This window comes from Euprymna scolopes, chromosome 23, assembly GCF_053919585.1.
Source record: "Euprymna scolopes isolate OS-2025 chromosome 23, ASM5391958v1, whole genome shotgun sequence".
NCBI lineage: Eukaryota > Metazoa > Mollusca > Cephalopoda > Sepiida > Sepiolidae > Euprymna > Euprymna scolopes.
The window spans coordinates 18,005,957-18,023,603 of record NC_136504.1 but is presented as its reverse complement, the minus strand read 5'-3'; the positions used below and the strand labels follow the sequence as shown (position 1 = coordinate 18,023,603).

General features: G+C 34.0%; 1 protein-coding gene across 2 annotated transcripts in view; it reads right to left on the bottom strand.

Moving 5' to 3' along the window:
* Nucleotides 1-17,647, bottom strand: part of LOC145245786 (guanine deaminase-like) — a 125,387-nt gene that overhangs the window by 68,697 nt on the left and 39,043 nt on the right. For both annotated transcript variants that reach the window (XR_013863031.1, XM_080107429.1), the window contains 2 exons: nt 13,079-13,192; nt 6,063-6,151 (listed from right to left, as the gene is read on the bottom strand). Coding sequence is in view for 1 of the 2 variants with exons in the window: in XM_080107429.1 (XP_079963555.1) it covers nt 6,063-6,151; nt 13,079-13,186 (197 nt within the window). In the remaining variant the exon portion in view is untranslated. The remainder of the gene's footprint in view (nt 1-6,062; nt 6,152-13,078; nt 13,193-17,647) is intronic.

Below are 17,647 nucleotides of genomic sequence, written 5' to 3'. Positions count from 1 at the left end.
GCATATGAAGCTTACTCCCACTCCCACCCCCGGTGCATAGCGTTGAGTCCCCAGTTAGAGCAGGCAATCAATTGATTTGATCGAAAAAGGTGATTTTACCGATTTTGATGGCAATAAGAATGTGGGGGTGTGAAACGTTCAATGATCGGCATTCAATCGTGGGCAACATCGGGTCTCTCTACTAGTATATATATATATATATATATATATATATATATATATATATATATATATATATATATATGTGTGTGTGTGTGTGTGTGTGTTTGTTTGAATTAATTAGTTTATTTTTACCACACATCTCTTATATTGCTAGACAGAAGACACAAATCGCAATCGAAAATCGTTAGGTTTGAAGGTTTCAACATTAATCCCAATGAGATTTGTAGGTCGTATGAAAGTTTTAATGTTTTCTCACAAGTCAAGATAAGTACTGACCTACTGTCTTAAAACCGATCATTCACAGCAATTGCCTTTTTGCTTAAAAAAAAAAGAAGCTAAATGCTATGATAAAGTGAAATCAAAAACCAAATAAACATACGATTAGCAATTGAAATATTGAAACTTTGATATAAAATAAGAAACTGAATAGTTCCCCTGTATTTCAAGTATCAAAAACTTTGTGAACATGAAAGATTCATTAATTCCTCGTAGCATTCCTACGCCAAGTGAATGCGTTGAACCACCTTTAAGCGTTAGGCGCAATTTGAATAGATCAGTCTTATTACTCTAAAAACGACCTTATTTGACCCCTAATACCGTTATCAGGGATATTGATGTTAAAACGAATAATTCGTGCCTACAGCTGACAAACATAACACAAGATTTGGACGCAAAAGTAAACATTTAGAAATCACGGCAATTATTGCAAAGAATGACAAAGTCAATCCATAGAAAAAATTGTTTAATTTTATTGGCAATAAATAAATAACAAGAAATATTATTTACTCACGCGGAGTAGTCTCACAAGCCATCATCAAAAATTGCTCTTTGAGAAGAAATTTTGGTGTTCCCTGGAGTCTGAGTGACAACAAGTCTCCTCAGACTTCCAGTACTCTCCACCTCTTTCGATAACCTTTGCGAGAGAATTTGCCTTATCGCAACAGCCGTTTACCATTGATTTCTCGTTGGCAGAGGCTATTGGTCTTCACTGGAATTTGGGTGGCAATCTTCGTTCTGGCACACGATTGACTATATAAATCATTGCACCAATAAAGGATTGTGTTTAATGCAGACAAGTTTCACTTTTCGGAAATGGAGGTAGAATTTGCAAGGTTTCTAGTTACTGCAGACTGGGTTAAATCCACAAAAAGAATGACAGAAGCCATCCTTAACTTCCCTACGCCGACAAATATTACTGGGGTTAGATCCTGGTTTGGATTCATGAACCAGGTGTCGTATGCCTTCTCACAAGCAGAAGTTATGGTTCCCTTCCAAGAGTTATTAAGGATAAAGAACAGAAATTTCTATTAGGATGAAACACTGGCGCACATATTTCAAAAATTGAAGAGAGTGATAGTGAGAAGGATTGAGAAAGGTATGCAAACGTTCGAAATGAACAGGGTAACAGGATTTGCGACAGACTATAATAAGATGGAGATATCATATTTCCTATTTCAGAAACACCGCAGATGTGAGGGTGCGCAAGCCTTTTCTAGTCTCACACAAAAACACGCGTTCACATTTCAAGCCATATTACTTGTCATATACATACGCGCACACAAACATATGCGCGCACGTCCACACACGTACATATATTCGCGTGCACATATATACACTCACATTCATGTGTATACACACACACACACACGTGCACACATGTACTCACATACACGCACACATACGCACACATGGGCAACGTCACTTCCCCTTTCAAAGGAAATCCACACATGCGCAAAAGACCACTGGAAACACCTATAAAAGCAAGAGCAATAAGCAGCTTCTTTCTTTTTTTTTCTTCCGAGGTGAGTGGTCGGCGCACCAGCCGCCGCCGTTTCGGCAGGCACGTGCACACGCGTGCCTCACGCCACTTGCTACCATATGGGGCAAAAAGCTAACAAATAGTACGTACACTTTGTACGCTTTCTCTCTCCATGAACTGGATTTACATTCTCTCTCTTTCTCTCTCTCTATCTACAACTTGTGCCGGAGAATACCTTCGCGTACTGCTAACATGGCGCGTAGTTTAACTGATGTCAACCCTCTATCCTTTTCTTTTTCTACACGCTGGACTATCATTCCCATTTTACACTACATTACTCACTTCTCTTCCCACGTGCGAACAAACGACAGTGACCCGAACATGAGATGAACACACATTTCCTTTTTCCTTCTATATTACCAGTCCCGCAACAAACAATGGTTACACCCGCGCGGACATGAACACGTGTTATATCTAAAACATTCATCCTTTCAACAGTAAATAAACGACACGTTTATCTTATCCAGCAATTGAGTTTTTGTTTCCTTCATTCCATTCGTTTCATTATTTTTCTTTTGTAACGGGATTAGGATTTATATATCCTAGTCCTCTACAAGAGTGAACTTAACATGAGTTGTGGGGATGGTCACTAGAAGCTCATTTTGACTGGATCCCGTTTTACAAATGATGCGGAATCAAAATATGCACGAATGGTAGGAGAAGCTTTAGCCCTAGTCTATGGGCTAGAATCATGCCAGATGTTCATATTTGGACGCCCAGACTTGCTGATAACAGTGGATCACTTACCACTAATAAAGATATATCCAAACCTAGCCTTGGAGAATATCAGAAACTCCTCCTTGTTAAATTTCAAGGCAAAGATACTGATGTACAAATTCCAGATAAAACACCGACCTGGAAAATTCAATTTAGCCCCTGATTGTGCATCTCAATACCCGGCAGGTATCCCACCAAAAGACCAGGACCAAACAATTGACACTGCAGTTAAAGCTGATTTCATATCGATGCATGAGGATGACCCCAAATTGAAAGCCATCACATGGGAAATGATTGTGGCTGCAGCAGCCACAGATGAAGAATACAAGACCTTGAGAGATCTAATTCAAAATGGTTTCCCTTAGTTACACAATGATATCTCACTTATGGCTCGAGTATTTTGGCCTATTAGTGAAGAATTATACTTCCTGGGAGGTGTTATCATCAAAGGCAACAAAATCCTGATACGTCAACAGCTTCGCACAGAGGAATTAGAATCCCTTCACTAGCAGTGTCAGAAATCGTCATTAAAAATTGCGGTAAACAATGGAATATTTAGACTTACTGTCTTTCAAAGCTTATAACTTCTTAAAAAATGTTGTTCAACCCCTAACTTTTTTTTAATTAAAGGAGCAAAGACCAAAATTCTTAAATATTAACAGGTTTAATAGCAAATTATGCAATATTCGTTTTTTTTTTTAAATCGGTTTTTCTTAAAAAAGATTTAAAAAAAAAACCAACGAAATTAAAAAAGTATATATAAATTCCAAAAAATTACTTACCTATAAAAACTAAAAAAAAAAGGAGTTCAATTGTTCATTGTTAAGAATTTATCCATATTTATACTTATATTCCATGTCCTTTTCAAATAAAATACTTTTTAAACAAGGATTAAAAACAAACTGCGAACTCACATTTTTTTAAAACTGTTCAAATAAAGGGAGACAAGTCTGATTTTATTCGCCTTTATAATCCGGCGCATAGAAGGGACATAATTTATGTCTTTTTAATGTGTGCTGTAAACCAACTTTAATATTTCGGTCCTCCGTACTTAAAAAACGGAAATTATTCACTTATAAGTTTTTATTGTTAAACAAAAAAAAAAAAACAGTTGACATATTTAAAAAATTTTTTTTTATTCTCTTAATGAAATACATGAGTTTTTGATAAATATATTTGAATACTTCTTTATCGACTGAATTTTTTTGTTTTTTTTATATCTAAAAAAGAAAACATTATATGAAATAGAAAAATTGTTGTAAGCATCTCATATTTACTTGACATTCTAAGAATAATATAAGCTTCCACTTAAAAAAAAAAAAAATTCAACGTAGTTTAAAAAAAAAAAATGGTTTTACACTTTGGACTTTACTGGTGAATTTCCAAAAAAATATTCTTTTTTTGTTGTTTTAAATTACAATATATTATTTATTGATCTTTTATCTTCAATTTGTGATATATAAAACTTTGGTACATAAATTAATTATTAAAATTTTAATAGACATTTCAAAATGGGAGGGGGGTGAATTAAAAAAAAAAAGTTTGTCCAAAATATTATATTCGGTTTATTGGAAAGAGCATAAAATTTCACATTGATCCTGAAAATATCGTAAAAATGGAACCAATAGAAAAATTTTGATAGATTTTTAAAGTTGAAAAATTGAAAAATATTTAACTCGTAAAATTCAATTGATTTTATTACGTAAAAGTAAATGTCTGCATGAAGACACGCCGGCACTTTGTAAACACTGTTTTTTAAAAAATAAAAAAAAATATTTCTATTACTTTTAAAACAACTTTAATAGTTTATTTTGGAAATAAAAGAAAATAAACAACCCACTTTAAAAAGAGAAATTACGAGCTTTTTATATTTTATTCGCAGTTTTGTGTGAGGGGTGTCAAAAATTCCCTCAAAATTCTGATAAAGCTATCCCTTCACTCCGCACACCAAGGCATAAATGGTATACAAGACAACGATTGTTCTGGTCGGGTTTAGATGCTAACATCAGGCAAACCAGAGCCGAGTGCTGCATTTGCAACACAATTGCACCAGCTCAGCCTAGAGAACCCTTAACATCTCCAGCAGACCCGTAATTTCCATTCCAATAAGTGGTGGTCGACTTTGTCGATATACAGGGTGGGAACTTTATGGTGTTGGCAGATCGATATACTGGATGGGTTGAAATGGCTCTAATGATGTCGGAAAGGGCCAAAATGGTATGTGATACCTTGAGAACTTGGTTCTGTACTTACGGTGCACCTGAAGAAATTTATTTGGATGGTGGACCATCGTTTGAGTTCCAGGAGTATGACTCATTTTTGAGAAACTTGGGTATAAAGAAATGTACCTCGTCAACCTATTATGCTCAAAGCAATGGTTGCGGAGAGTTAGCTGTTAAAACCGCAGAACATTAGCTGACGACATGGGCAGTTATGGACGCCTATGCGACAAACGGGCTGCTCGGGTATTACCAACCCATCAGAACACTTCTGTCCAAGACCTGAACATGTAATACTATATGGTCAAGTCATTAAAAACCACCTTTCCATCTTATGGAATAAATACCAAACAAGGAAATGGTGAAGAGAAATAGGTGAATTAAGAGAGGCGGCAATGGCCAAGAGGCATATATGGAACGAACAGTTCTACAACCAGCAATGTCATCCACTCCAGGAGATTTCGTCCAGATTCAGAACCAGGACGGTAACTACCCGCGTCGATGATCGAAGATGGGAAGAATCGTTGAGACACAAGGGAATCAACAGTATAAGGTGAGAGTAGATGGGAGCAAAAGAGTAACATTGTGCAACCGGAAGTTTCTCTGTAAAATATACCCAGTTATGGATGGCACACACTATGCCACACCAGGAACTTTGAACCCGTCTATAAATCGCAATCTCCTACAGGAACAACTTCCTGAGGAAGAAGTGGAGGTCGAACGGCACATCAACATTAAATCGCCCGATAAGCATGAAGAAGAAATGGAAGTTGATGTTAAAATTTAGTAAACAAGTAAAAGAATGGAATTTTTCATTGATTAAATAATTCGAAATAAAAAAATGATTTTTTTTTAAATTTAATTATTTTTTATTGTGCAATAATTTATATCAGTTTGGAATATGTTGAACATAAAAAATATGGTTATGACAGATTTGGTAAAAAAGAAGAAAAAAGTTCATTGATGCTACGAATTCAGAATAGGAGCATGAGAGAGGGAAAACCGAAAGTAGAAATCGGGGAGACATCTCATACAGGAGAACTGAACCTTGGGTTGATATTTAATTAAATAACTTCCTAAGGGTAGAAATACCGTAAAAACAACAGCAACGACGTTATCAGAAATAAACAGATTAATACACTCACCTTTCTCCGAGGTGACGTATCCAGTTTTCTTGGAGGTTGTGTTCTTGCATAAGACATGGTAACTTCTCCTTTTTTTCTATGAACGCAATCTAAAATAAAATTCGGTGGAACGAACAATTTCAATGATTAGTATGAATGATTGATTAATCATGAAAAACTGAAATGCCGTAACATTACTAAATTTTCCGTAGTAGATAGCATAGTTAACAATTGATTACTCAGAAGCAGAAAGGTTCTGGATAGAAGGAAGATGCATGCAGAACAGGAGACTCGGATAGTGTAGTCACATTGAGGAACTGCATGAGAGTTGGTCTGCTCTCTCTCTCTCTCTCTCTCTCTCTCTCTCTCTCTCTCATTATTTGTTTGGATGTTACTCACTCACATGTAAACAAAAGTTATTTATGGAATGAAAGCGTTTTTGTTTTTTTTCACAAAATTACTTCAACAATTATCTTTTGAGTGGTGGAAAATGTATGAAGGTTTTATTAACTCTGTTGGAATACGTGGTTCTTCGTATTGAATTAATTTTTACTAGTGGGACCTGTGGAAATTCCACAGCGGACTCTTTCATCTTCTCTTCTCTTCTATTCTATCTATATAAATAAAATGAACTCATTTTTTCCCGTCTGATTTTGACATTAATAGGATTAAAAATCAAGATATTTCATGCAAATATAATATGCACAAACGGCAGAACAATATCTGAGGTGTGTTATAGGCTTATTATTTCTCAAATTCCTCGATAATCTTAGATTTCTATACTTTTTCTGCTGAGAAGTCACGGCCAAAATCGGTTAAGATCAATGGAAGTGGTAAAATATTTTCTCTCTAATAAATTCCTCCTCCCCTTGCCACCACTTAACACCGTTTGGGGATCGTTCACAAGGAACAGTTGAGAAGAGAACACCGGTTTGGCTTCGTAGTTCTTTCATGTGAAGTTATTTAAAATCACTAAACCAAGCTGCAGTGCTCTGTGGCGTAGTGGTTAGCGTGCTGGACAATTCACATTATATTTTCACGTTCACGCCGACCTACCGTAGTCGTTTTTTTTTTTTTTTTTTTTTTTCTCCTAAACAACTGGAATGGACTTTTCTTGGTGGCCGAACTATTAACGTTGCAGATGTTTTTTTTGTTGTTTTTTTTCACACTTTATTTTCCTACTTTTACTCATGACTCCGGGTTTGATCCTTCCTACTTACCTACCATAACATTTTTTAAAACTCCCCCCCCCGTCCCGGAAATAAACACTCGGGCAACGCCGGGTACCCCCGCTAGTATGTAATATATTGATGTTGGTATTCTGTGGACGTAAATGGGGACGCCCTGATATTATTATAGTTCTTTTGTTAAAACTGCAAAACTATTTATCTAAGCTAGCAGGAACGCCAGGCGTAGCCCGCTCGTAAAATATGCTTAAATATGATATTTTACTTTATGCAGATTTCGTATATATTATTATAGTCAAATTTCTATGATTCTTGTATATTATAAAGTTGTAATTTCAAAAATAAAAACAATATATCCATATGACTTGGATGCATCCGCTTAAATCGTAACCGAAACCAAAATTTATGAAGAATATATATATATTTGTATACTTTGGCAACAAGTCATTATTTATGCATGTCTGATTAAATTCGACTGAGTTCGTCTTTTTTTTTTTTTTCAATTTTACTATTAATTTTTTCTATCTGCCGAGCGATCTTTCCTGTTTTGGTTGGTAGGTTATATAGTATGGCACCCAGTGGTTGTTGTTCAGCCATATTCTTTAGCTCTTTCTAGCGGCACTTCCGATCATCCATAGGAGTGGTTGTTGTTGTTTTTCATCGAGGCTTGGGTGTATTTATAGTTAATTCTATTTTATATTGGTCGGGAGAGTTTATTATATATATATATATATATATATATATATATATATATATATATATATATATATATATATTATTCTTTCCTTTTCTTTCTCTCACTCTCCCGCTTTTTTCTTCCTCTTTCTTTATATTGTCTGCATATCTACCACCCCCTCTCCCTTTTCTTTCCTATGTATATAGTCACATCTGTGCAATACATAGCAAGCAAATTAACTTATTAATGCCTGCTTTGTTTGCCTCTGTGTAATCCTACTCTGCTATAGCCCCTCTTCACAGTGACTGTCTGTAGTCAAAGGCAAATCATATGTATGACTGGATGGTCCTCTCTACTTACCCCACCCCCTTATCTCTATTTACAGTTTTAAATGGTGCTGAGCATGCACCAGTATTTTGTAACTGTTGCTGCTCACATGACAAAACAAAATAAAAGAAACATTCTTGCCTGTCACCCCTCATTTTATCATACTTCACCCTCGACTCTTGTTATGGCATGTGGGTCAAGACCGTGTTGACGAGACAAATACCTGCAGCAAATGTGTATGCAGCCATTTTTGAGTTATACATATACATATATATATATATATATATATATATATATATATATTCAGGAAAATTTATAATTTCAAATGATACTTGGCATTTGCATTTTAAATTTAAATTAATAACATTATATAAAAATAATTTCATAATATCGACAATAGTTTCTCTACAGTGCAATATAAACTACAGTGTATTGTGGACTGTCACTGCAGGGAAGCATGTGAAGCTTCCTTCTTGTGCACCATGGTGGGAACCCGATTAGAATCGATTTTATTGAAAAATGGACGATTTCACTGATTTTGATGACAATAAAAGTATTGGAAGTATAGAACATTCGTTGATTATCATTAAATCCAGGGCAACGTCGGGTATCTCTGCTAGTATATATACATATATATATTTCTTAAATTTTTACCGCTTATAGATGCACACCTAGATCGGTAATTCCAAAATGTTGAATTTTATTTGCTAAAAACCTGTGCAATTGTTCCGGCATACACAGTAATAGTTTTTTTTTTGTATAAGCATACCCACAAGGCAATTCTTCAGCACAGAATAGTTTATAATAGTTTTTAATTTAAAACATCCCAGTAAGTCAACTCTTCAGCCCCTAAAGCATAAAAACCAAAGTCACAACAGCCTATGAAACAGATTTTCACAATACAGTAATCACAATTAGAAAGGTGTTTTTATAATATACACCCAACACGTCATACGTATAGGTTAATTTCATTATGAACGTTTATGTATAGATACTTAGTGTTCATATTTTTTAATAATTATATTAATAATAAGCGAAAAAAATAGAAGGAAAACAATCTGGTTTAATCCTCCTTTTAGCGAATATTTGAGAACTCATATACCTCACGAATTTTATGAAATAATTGATAATTTTAAAGAGAAAAAAACACTAAGACAGCTATTTAATAAGAATACAATGAAAGTATCTGATTCAACTGTGATAAACATTAAAAATACAATATCATCAAATGAGTCAAAACTTGGGAAACTAAAGTGTAATGCTACGAACCAGTAGAATGCAGAACTAGAAAAGAAATGTAATATATTTGTTGGATTATGCCGGGACAACATCGGATGGCCTTGCTGATAATAGATTTAGAAAATCGATTATTATTATTATTATTATTATTAAAAGTAAAATTTTAGATAATGGTATTATGTTAACTGTTATGTAGAAACTGGTATGCAGAGAGAATGTTTTGAAAGAAAGAATGTTTAGTAAAATATGTATAAAACTACTATATAAACTAAACCATTGCATTAATTATAATTATTTATGTTGTAATGTATAAATATATGAATACTTTATTACCTTTAAATAGTAAATACTTTTGATATGGACACAAAATAAGCGTACTGTAATGCAAGACGATAGAATATATAATATAGTAAGTAATATGCTAATGGAAGTGAATATATGATGTTGAAATAATGAAAACATAGCAAAATCATCAATAGCAAATAAGTTAGTAAATAAATCTAAAGAAAAAGATGATAAAAAAGAAAGATACCCTGAAATTTAAGTCGAAATAGGATAGCAATTATTACTATAAATATACTGTGTGACTTGAATTATACTAAGTGTAACTGATAATATCCGGAACACTCCTGTTTATATAGTTATCCAAGATAATATATTATAAGCAGATACACGTTTACTATTATTAGGTGGTAAAGAAAAAAAATTAATGCATGCAAGTTAGTTGAAATATATTAAAATAATAATACGTGAATTTAATAATAAATTTTTATTTAATGATTTTAGTTTGTAATAGAATAATAAAATATAACTGTTGATGACCTTATATGAATCAATTAACTGTCAGGATTTAATACAACGTATGATTGGGGCAATTGAAACACCGAAGTGGAATAGTAGATACTACCACTACATAATAATAATAATAATAATAATAATAATAATAATAATGATGGAAGTCGAGTAGCTGATACAAAGACTGAATGTTCAGTATGGTATTTAAGAAATAAAGGGAAAATAAATGCTTCATTAACCACTAGAGGGGGGTACCCGGCGTTGCCCGAGTGTTTGGAGGTGTGTGTGGTCGGGCGGGGGTGGGGTTGCTAATCAAAACATAAGAATAAGCGAAGTAAAAAAACAACAAAAAAAGAAAACAGAAAAAGGATGGTTAAAACTTCTTTAAAAAATCTGAAAAATAAAGCGGGGAGTGTCTGCTCGGGCGGTGGGGGGGTAATCAAAACATAAGAATAAGTGAAGTAAATATTTTAAAATATTAAATAAAAATTAAAAAATCGAAAAAAAAAACCCACAAAAAGCTAACGTAAGGCAAACAAACGATGATAAATGTAAAAATCGGAAAAACAAAAAAGAAAACAGAAAAACTTTTTAAAATCTGAAAAATAACCCCCCCCCAAAAAAAAACACGTGAAAAATGGCTTAAATAAGCCTGTTTCGATATTAAAATTTTAAAAATCGGTGGGTACCGTTGGCCAGGTGTTTTTGGGTGTGTGTGGTCGGTCGGGGTGGGGGGTTAATGAAAACCTAAGAATAAGCGAAGTAAAAAAACAGAAAAACGAACGTTACGTAAAAATGGCTTAAATAATCCTGCTTCAACATTAAAATTTTTAAAATCGAAAAAAATAAAAAAGAAGACATCTCACATCACGATTCGAACCCAAAACATTTAGATAATGACCCAGCGCTCTAACCAACTGACCTAACACAACGTACACGAAATTAGTTCATTTTTTTAAATCTTTAAACTAAATCAGGACGCGACGTCGAATGACGCATGCGTAGAAGCGAATTCGCCATGAGAGGACGGTTTTTGCTGACACCCCCTGTAGAAAAGTGCTGATTTCAGGGTGAAAAAATTAACGTTTTTGGCCAAATTTTCGATATTTGTCGAGCGAAGGTTGGGGCTTTCACATGAGATCAAATTTGTGAATTTTTGTTCTGTCTGTCGAAAGTTTTTAGCAGACACACAAGCATACACACATACATACATACATTTTCGCTTTTATATATATAGATAAAAAATGATAGATTAAATAGATCGGAAGTAAGTTTACGTAGAAATAACATAGATTATAAGAATATACACGTTTGCTATTATTAGGTTGTAAAAAATGGAAAATAGTAGTACATGTAAGTTAGTTAAAATTACTCCACTATTTATATACCAGCAGTGACGTCACAGACAGGAAAACTGATAGTCTTACATAGCGAATGAGAGGGAGGTCGAAATCTTTCTATTTTAACTGAATCGGGTGAGAGAGAGAGAGAAAGAGCAGTGGGTTTGGATAGTCACAACCCCCTCTTTACATCGGGAGTGGTTGGGTGTTTCATGTTTATACATTTATGTTATGAAGAATGAATAAAATCCCAAACAAATTTTGAAGACTCATTTGCGATCTTTCTTAAAAACATTATTGATCAGAAGACAGTGATAGCGATTATAGCAGCAGCGACAATTTGGATCTGTGTTTGGTTTCTTAGCTCGGCGCTGATTTATGCAAGCATGCAACTTCCTTTCTGGTTTGTCTAATCAGATGCCATCTCTCAGGCGAGCTGAGCACATGATAGAAGTTGAGAAAAAGGGTTAATACACAGTCTATTTCCTCTTTTTCGGCCAAGAGAACAAAACGAGCTGACTGGTTACATGGCAGTTCTTCCAACCCTGATCTTCTCTCTTGTGGCATAAACCCCTTCCCCCAGTCTTGAGATTTGACATGTACCTCGTCTAGCTACAACCACTATCAACAATTTCCCCCATTCTCTATCTGTGTCTAAATCTAAATGCAAATTCCATGAACAAAGTTTCTTTTAAAGAACTGCCCGCCCGTGGAACTCTGTTCTGCTGGTCCGTTTCCAAACTGACTACAATACGTTATCTTCAAGTCCAGTGTGGACAAATTCTTTTTGAGATGTCCCCTTAAATAATCAAATACTACTCAATTTCCAGCACTAATGATCACTACGCTGTAGTTTCAGTGACCTCTGTACATTTATTAACCCTTATCCTCGAGTTGCCTCCAAGCCTTGATAAATGATGACTTCCTTGTAAAATTTACACATTAACGAAAACAATTCAATAAAGTTGTATTAAATGTTAGAATGATACTTTCTTTTCCTATTCTACAACGACAGAAAAGAGATTGAAACTTCAACTACCATATCACCACTTCGACTACTGAACAACCAATTCTGTCCAAAAAGTGAATGCATAATGGTGATTAAAGAAAGTAGCAGCTATGCTACATTCTAAGTTGAAAGAAAAGGGTCTTCATGTCAAGTCTGAATATATATGGGAGTTTGGAACCTCCTTGTGCTTTTCTCTGACGATAACAAGAATCAACTTCAAAACTTCAAGAAATGGATTCATTGTGAAATGCAATAAAATATACGTTTAGTGAAAACCTTTTTCGTCATCATTCTTCTGTAAATATTCTAGCTATCTGCTAGAACCCAGACAGCATCGTCAAACTTGATCCGAGAACTAAAACATCATTGATAGGTGCCCTACTTTCAGTATAACAGTTACCTCAGACCCATAAATTATAGAAATATATTAAATTATATTAAACACGCTTTAAACAATCACTTACCTTTCCTTTATGAACTCCAATGACCATATCTTGGCATATTTTGAGAGCTTCATCCCAGGTTGAATGAGCAAAAGAGCCAATGAAGACGGTAGTATTTGTTCCTTCCATTTTATCCTAGAAAAAAGTAATAAATGCAATTGTGTATATATATATATATATATATATATATATATATATATATATATATATATATATATATATATATATAGTTAGTAATTTATAAAATATATATGGCGATTAAGCTACACTGAATATTCTGCGTTTCATCCAACTATAGGATTCGTCAGGCTTATGCGCGTATATTAAATTTATGCGAATAAATGAAGTAGTTATATATATATATATATATGATTGATTGCAACGTCTTGTCAGACGAGTGCCACTCCCTCAGTCACTGAAAGTCCATGAGCCCGAAGATAACTTTTTTTTTTTTTCATTTTAGTCCTGCCAGCAAATTCACACGCTCAAGCAGACATGACATTGAAGACGGTCCTTGGCATACATACATATATATATATACATATACACACATACATACACATAAACATACACACATCCATACATCCATCCATACATACACAATACATATAACACATACATAAAAACATATACATACACACATGCACACACATATGCATACATATGCATACACATATATACTATCATATAAAATACATACACACATATACATACATATTCACATACATATACGCACACATGTATGCACATATACATACATACACATAAAGTTACCTACATATAACTACACGTACATATATATGCACCTATACGCATACATATATTTGCATATATACATATACATACATGCACACAAATATATATACGTATATACATACAAACACACAAACATATATACACAAAAAATAAATAGATAAATAAATAAAAATATATACACACATACATATATACATACATATACAAATAGGTATACATACACATACATACACTAATACATATATTAACATACATACACACAAATATGCATATATAGAATGATGGCAGATCAATTATTACATGCTTCCAACATTTCAGGGCTACACACGTGACACTTTTTCCATCACCATGGACAATTTTTATAGACAAATGCCTGAGGAAGTATCTATACAAAAATGATGTTACAGATTTTTAGCTTTGTACGACAGCTAAATCTCTCTCTCGGTTAAAAATGTTGAGATCCAGCAACAAGCATCAGCAAGATAGCCAGCAACAAATCAAACTGCAGACCAGCTTAATGTGGGCACTTGTCTCCCGCTTTATGTTTTTTTTTTGTTTTGTTTTGTTTTTTTAATCAGAGATTTGCTTCACTCAGAGGGGTTACCTTAACAGGGCGTTTGGGAGTCCTCTCCACCCCATACACATATCGAAATAAAGATATACACGTACACATACAAGCATGCATACAAACAGATGCACACAACACATACATACGCAAGAACAAACACACATGACAAAATGCACATACGCACATACATTCATACATACACGCATGTACATACATATGCACACACACGTACACATACATGTACATGTAGAATATATATGAAGGAGCATTTATGATGACGATTGTAACGAATAGATGAATTCAACATGAATAAAAGACTAAAACAATCCCAAATACACAGAACATAGAATAGAGAGACGTTCGCTTCGCCGATAGTACAGCTTTTAAAATGAAAACGCGTTCATAACGACACAAATCCTCAACGTTCATGACGACGACGATGATGGTTGTTACGAATAGGTGAATTCAACATCAATAAAAGAGTAAAACAATCCCAAATACACAGAACATAGAATAGACAGACGTTCGCTTCGCCGGTAGTACAGATTTTAAAATGAAAATATATTGTAATATTTGCCTATCGAGCTTATTATATATCTGAATTACAAGGAGCACTGTTCTTTTCTTGTATTTTAATTAAATTAGTAATTTTACTATCACATTAAAATACACTGCTCTTTAGACTACTGTTATAACCCCCTTTATATATATATATGTTTACGAACTCAACTGGTTTGAGAGCTACTTCCACTCACATGCCCCAAATTCTAGCTGACTCCCTATTTAAAGAATGAAGCTTCAGCTCTAACGTATTTAAAAATGGGCGTGTTCTTTTTCATAAAGTACCACCAAGTAGTCAAATCAAAGGTGTGGGCACCAAAGGGTCTTGCCAATATTTGATAGGGATGCCATTTTATATATAAAACAGTAAAATAATAGTTGACAAAATCTCACTAATATTTAGAGATTTCCTCAAATTCTTGCTTATTATTAAGTTATAAATTTATATAAATCTTATATTTGAATACCTATTTTTGAAACTTGCCCTTTTAAAACACTGCCTTTTTGCAATATTTTTCTGGTCTGATTGTCTCCCTGTAAATCTCCTAACTCTGCTTGTGTATATTCAAATTAATCCTTGCTATGACGTAATTCAACTCACATATTTTAACATGTGACTTTTTGAATCACGTTTTACTATCTGTTAGAAACATATTTTGTTTTTCACTGCATTCTTTCCTCGACTGTTCTACGTTAACGTATATATGTTACTAAACATTCTTTCTTTCAAAACATTCTCTCTGAATACCAGTTTCTACATAACAGTTAACACAATATCATTATCTAAAATTTTACTTTTTTAATAATAATAATAATAATAATAATAATCGATTTTCTAAATCTATTATCAGCAAAACCACCCGATGTTGCCCCGGCATAATCCAACAAATATATTTTGTTTATAAATTAATCTTTAAAATGTATAATTGTCACAAAAAAGTCTATTTTCTCTCGCGAATCAATGCCTCCTGCTGCTGAGTGATTCACACACATGCTGACCAATCAGCTGACAGGACACATTAATTCCATCTGTCCCTTCAAAAAAATTTTTTTTGTTTTCGTCCCTTGAGAATCTCATTCAACTGGCAGAAAGAAGCCGACAAGCAACAAAGCCAGATTCTCTCCCTTCTCCTCTCATTCCTTTCCACTGGACATTCCAGCATCGACGATTTTCACTGATGAAAACTGCTGGCCAACCTAGAACTCCACAAAGAACTGCTGCCTAACCTTCACACTCAAAGAACGTTCTACCTCTTATATTACTTGTATTAATTGGACTATTGTTCTTATCTTGAGTGTTATTTGTGCAACATTTCGGTCGGATTTTCCTTCGGCCGACTTCAGGCATGTTGGTTGTTGTTTGGAAAAGAAAAGAGAAAAGTTATTGGCTCCGTATACATTTTTGTATTTTATGAGTTAGTATCTATTTTATGACTTTAGTTACAAATTTGTAAAAAAAAAAAAAAAAAAAAAAATTGGTTGACAAAGGGGAGGCCAATCTCATATAAAAATCGATAGGGGATTGTCTCACTTTCATCGCCCAATTTTTAAGGGTGCACAATATTTGTTTTTTCTATAATTAGAGGCTTCCAAATGCTATTAAAATCTGAAGACCGTCGAACGGGCAACCTGACCGAAACGTTGCAAAAATAACACTCAAGATGAGAACAATAGTTTGATCAATACAAGTAATATCAACAACCAGCCCTCATCTAAAACCCCTTCTTTTAAACTGGACACAGCCCAACCTTCAACTTTTTGCCGTCCAAATAAACCTTTCGTTGTTTTGTTTTAAAAGAGGTTTTGCTTATTTCGGGCTGCGCGTTCAACTACTACCAATTATTTTATTATAGGTGCTAACACGCACTTCTTTTTTTAAAATATGTTTTCAAAATAGCATAAACTCGAATGATTATCAGCACGATAAATGTAATTCATTTCATTGTTATATATGTAAACATATTTATTAAGTTGTTACCATTAGAGATTTATTTTTAAAGCCTAGGTGCCCGGCATTGCCCGGGTGTTTGGAGGTGTGTGTTGAGCAAAAAAACAAAAAAAAAAGAAAAGAAAAAATAGTGGTAGTAGGAATGCAGGTAGGTACGAGCCGAAGGGGAAAAAGACCGTAAAAAAACGTGACGTCTTTGCCGTTGCATCCATCGCCAAGCCGGAAGTCACTAGGTTTAAATTAAAGCTAGTCAAACGAAAAGAGAGGACGATTTTCAAAAATATCGGTGAAAAAAGCGACCCCTCCCCTGTTGAAAAGTGCTCAGTTTAAGGTGAAGGAATTAATGTTTTTAGCCAATTTTTCGATATTTGTCGTCCGAAGGGTCGTGCTTCAATACGATATAGATCTCGTGAAAATCTGTCACCTCTGTTGAAAGTTTTAGGCTGACATACAAACATACATACAATAATAATAAGCTATACTCCTCCTTTACCACAGAGACCAATTTAGTTCTCCCAAACAGCCTCAATATTTTATTTCGCTCCTAATATAACTATCGCTAGACATCTTATCCCTATTATGTTACCTAGCACCTTCTCTCCTCTTCTGATGAAAAGCATTAGGCTTCGAAATACCATGATATAAAGGGTACCCACTTATCCTACACCCCTAATTGATGTATAACCTTATTGAATAAATGAATAAATCTATATGTATATATATTAGTATATAGTTTTATATCGTCATTTTCTTTCTT